Source organism: Quercus lobata, chromosome 3, assembly GCF_001633185.2.
Source record: "Quercus lobata isolate SW786 chromosome 3, ValleyOak3.0 Primary Assembly, whole genome shotgun sequence".
In the NCBI taxonomy this organism is placed as follows: domain Eukaryota; kingdom Viridiplantae; phylum Streptophyta; class Magnoliopsida; order Fagales; family Fagaceae; genus Quercus; species Quercus lobata.
Window position 1 is genome coordinate 21,848,865 of NC_044906.1, and position 3,264 is coordinate 21,852,128.

The 3,264-nt window shown below is 37.5% G+C and overlaps 1 protein-coding gene across 2 annotated transcripts; it reads left to right on the top strand.

Annotated features, from left to right (window-relative positions):
* Nucleotides 1–2,901, top strand: LOC115982723 (REF/SRPP-like protein At3g05500). Of its 2 annotated transcripts, XM_031105418.1 has the most exons (4): nt 1–328; nt 1,306–1,527; nt 2,077–2,538; nt 2,584–2,901. In XM_031105418.1, exons 1-4 carry the CDS (start codon nt 290–292, stop codon nt 2,707–2,709), a joined length of 849 nt encoding a protein of 282 aa, XP_030961278.1. In that variant the 5' UTR covers nt 1–289; the 3' UTR covers nt 2,710–2,901. The 2 variants fall into 2 exon arrangements, with proteins under 2 accessions (XP_030961278.1, XP_030961277.1); XM_031105417.1 differs by having other exon boundaries at nt 3–328; nt 2,077–2,897.
* Nucleotides 2,902–3,264: the final 363 nt, after the last annotated feature.

Genomic DNA, 3,264 nt, shown 5'->3' on the forward strand with positions numbered 1-3,264 from the left:
TAATATTCGGGAGAAGTTAAGGGTCAACGCAAACTTGTTCCCCACCTTCGCTTAAGCCAACACAGACCGCGTTGCGTCACCGCCAACCATCTCAGCCGTCTGATTCGTTCGTCTTGCACCAAGATTCGTGCCTCTTCTCTGCGTATAAATAACAACCTCGTATCTCTATCTCTTTAACAAACTAACAAACAAAGGCACACAGTCTTGTTCTATTACAAAAACACAGTTTGTTTGATAATTTCTTTGATTCAGTGTTTCTATTTGTTCGTTTGATTCAATCACTGTGATCATGGCTGAAGGAGATTTGAAACCGCAGCAGCAAGAGATGGTACGGTCCTCTGATTCTAAATTTTTGTTTATTTATTTGGGGTTGAGAATTGTGAAATTGGGATTTTGATTTTGAATTTTCATGTCTTTTTGGTTTAGAATTGAATTTGTAATTGAGAATAATGGAAAAACAATAATTTGATTATGCAAATTATCAAGTTTTAGATTATTGTGTATTGCATGAATACCGGTTTAGTTTGCAATTGATTCAAATTAAGAGTTATGAAGAATAGGGAGTGTTTGAAAATATTGTAACTTTTACCCAGAAGAATTGAGGTTTTGAAAATTTGTACTTTGAAAAAAAGGTGGAGTTTTTACATTAAGGATTTCTTTCACGATTGCATGAGTTGGTGAGTTAGCAGGTTGTGATTTGTGTTAATAACAGTGGTAACAGTAGTGGGTTCATGTCAAAATCAAACACAGCTTATGATGTTGGCAATTGTGAAAGTGAAACACAGTTTATTGAATATTGGTTTACTTTTATTTTATAATACCTTTGAGGTTTTGAAAAATTGTGCTTTGAAAAAAATCAAAGGTGCTGTTTTTACATGAAGGATTTTGTGCCCCAACTATTGTCAAGCCATATAAGTTTCACAATTTCTTTCACGATTGCTGAGTTAGTGAGTTAGTGTTGTGTGATTGGTGTTAATAAAAGTGGTATCAATATTGGGTCCGTGTGAAAGTCACACACAGCTTACGATGTAGGCAACTGTGAAAGTCAAATACAGTTTATTGAATTTTGGCTTATTTTTTATCATCTTTGGATGGATGAAGATGGGGGAAGGTGGCAAGAATATACTAAAAATTAGAGACTCGTTGAGGCGTTAAATTGCAACAATTTTTGAACATGGTGTGGGTTTTTGATGAAATAAGAAACACCAAGATTTATATAACTTGCCCCTTTTTGTTATTGAATAACAATGATGAATTGCAAGGCTGACATGGGATTTTTTTTGTTTTGTTTGTTTTGGGTGGAAGACTGAGGAGGAGCAAAGGCTGAAGTACCTGCAGTTCGTGCAGGTGGCTGCAATTCATACCATAATGTGCTTCACCAACCTTTATGTTTATGCCAAGGACAAGTCTGGTCCTCTGAAGACTGGGGTTGAGACCGTGGAGGGCACGGTGAAGAGTGTTGTTGGACCCGTGTATGACAAGTTCCATGATGTCCCTATTGAGGTCCTAAAGTATGTGGACCGCAAGGTGAGTCTTAGTCCTTAGTCCATTCTCATTGAATCAGTTGTTATCTTATTATAGCATGGACTGCAATTAGGATTATCATTGGTTACTGAATCATTTATCGTCTTACTATCATGTACTGTGATTAGGATTGTAATGGGTACTGACAAATTTGCTTATTTGCTTATCATGTACTGTTCATATGAGCCCCAGTGCTGAAATGGCCATGCTGATTGTTTTTAGTGAAAGACATGATGTTCACACTTATACACCCTCAATTTGAATTTAGAATGCTGTTATCTCAAATATATACTTCTATTTATTAAATAATTTGCAGAGAGTAATGGTGAGCGATATCAAAGTTCTTAGTTTGCCCCATAACAGTTAAATTTTACGAGATGTATCTCATCTTTAATGTTCATGGATGTGATACTATATGATTTATACTGGTTCTGGAATAGCCTTTATCATAAATTAGCAGCTGCCTCCTTAAGAATTCTTTTTTGGTTGATATTTAACATAACTTTGATGAGTTTGCCGTTTGTAATTTGTTGCTTGCTCACTTAATTGCAGGTTGATGAGTCTGTGATTCAGTTGGACCGCCGTGTACCCCCAACCATCAAGCAGGTTTCTTCCCAGGCCGTCTCAGCTGCTCAAAAAGCCCCAGTGGTTGCTCAAGCTGTTGCCTCTGAAGTTAAGCGTGCTGGGGTGGTAGACACCGCCTCTGGACTTGCGAAATCTGTGTACGCCAAGTACGAGCCAACTGCCAAGGAACTATACTTCAAGTATGAACCAAAGGCCGAGCAATGCGCAAAGTCAGCTTGGCACAAACTCAATCAGCTCCCTCTCTTCCCCCAAGTGGCTCAAGTTGTTGTACCAGGAGCAGCTTATTGCACTGAGAAGTATAACCAAACAGTGCGTAGCACTGCAGAGAAGGGGTACAGGGTTTCCTCATACCTTCCCTTGGTCCCTACAGAAAAGATTGCTAAGGTTTTCAGGGCTGATGGAGCTGAATCAGAGCCAAAGATTGCTAAGGTTTCCAGGGCTGATGGAGCTGAATCAGAGCCAAAGATTGATAAGGTTTCCAGGGCTGATGGACCTGAATCAGAGCCAAAGATTGCTAATAATGTTTTCAGGGCTGATGGAGTTGAATCAGAGCTATTGATTTCCAGTGAAAAAGAGGCTGCTGCTGTGTCAACTCGTTAAGGATGTGCAGTGTGATGTTATTTTGATGAAAATTTTGATGACATGGTAATACCTGTGGAGAAAATAATTGTTTTACTCCTTTTTTTTTTTGAGTAATATTTTTTGGGCTTTCTGATAATAATACGAGTTTACATTACTGATGTATAGTTCTGCTCTCTCTTGCACAATCTTCCTTCAGTTTTCGATTACATGGCCTCAGTTATCCCAATCTTTGAAAATATTATCAATATATCACGGTCTCAATGTGTCCCTCTTGCAACTCACCAAAAAAATAAAAATGATGATAATAATAATTGTATCTTAATTCATGATTAGCCTCACAACATTTTGGTTTTCTTTGAACAATACTTGAGATTTACAATTCCCTAGTATTTTTTGCAATTTTCCTTCAATTAAGTGGGGATGTCAAATCCAAGAGATAACAACATGGTGTCAAACTTATGAAGTTAAAGTAATTTATTTAAACTACCTTTCATTTCTTTTTTTGTCCCTCAACTGAGAGAGAGGCCTGCCATTGTTAGTAAATAGCAAAATTATGACCGATGTTAATGGAAT

What these genes read in the sequence shown, in the direction of transcription:
- LOC115982723 (XM_031105417.1), top strand. Translation starts at nt 290, where the DNA reads ATGGCTGAAGGAGATTTGAAACCGCAGCAGCAAGAGATG. An exon ending in AACCGCAGCAGCAAGAGATG is followed by an intron (nt 329 to 1,305) that starts GTACGGTCCTCT and finishes TTTGGGTGGAAG; the next exon opens with ACTGAGGAGGAGCAAAGGCT. An exon ending in TAAAGTATGTGGACCGCAAG is followed by an intron (nt 1,528 to 2,076) that starts GTGAGTCTTAGT and finishes ACTTAATTGCAG; the next exon opens with GTTGATGAGTCTGTGATTCA.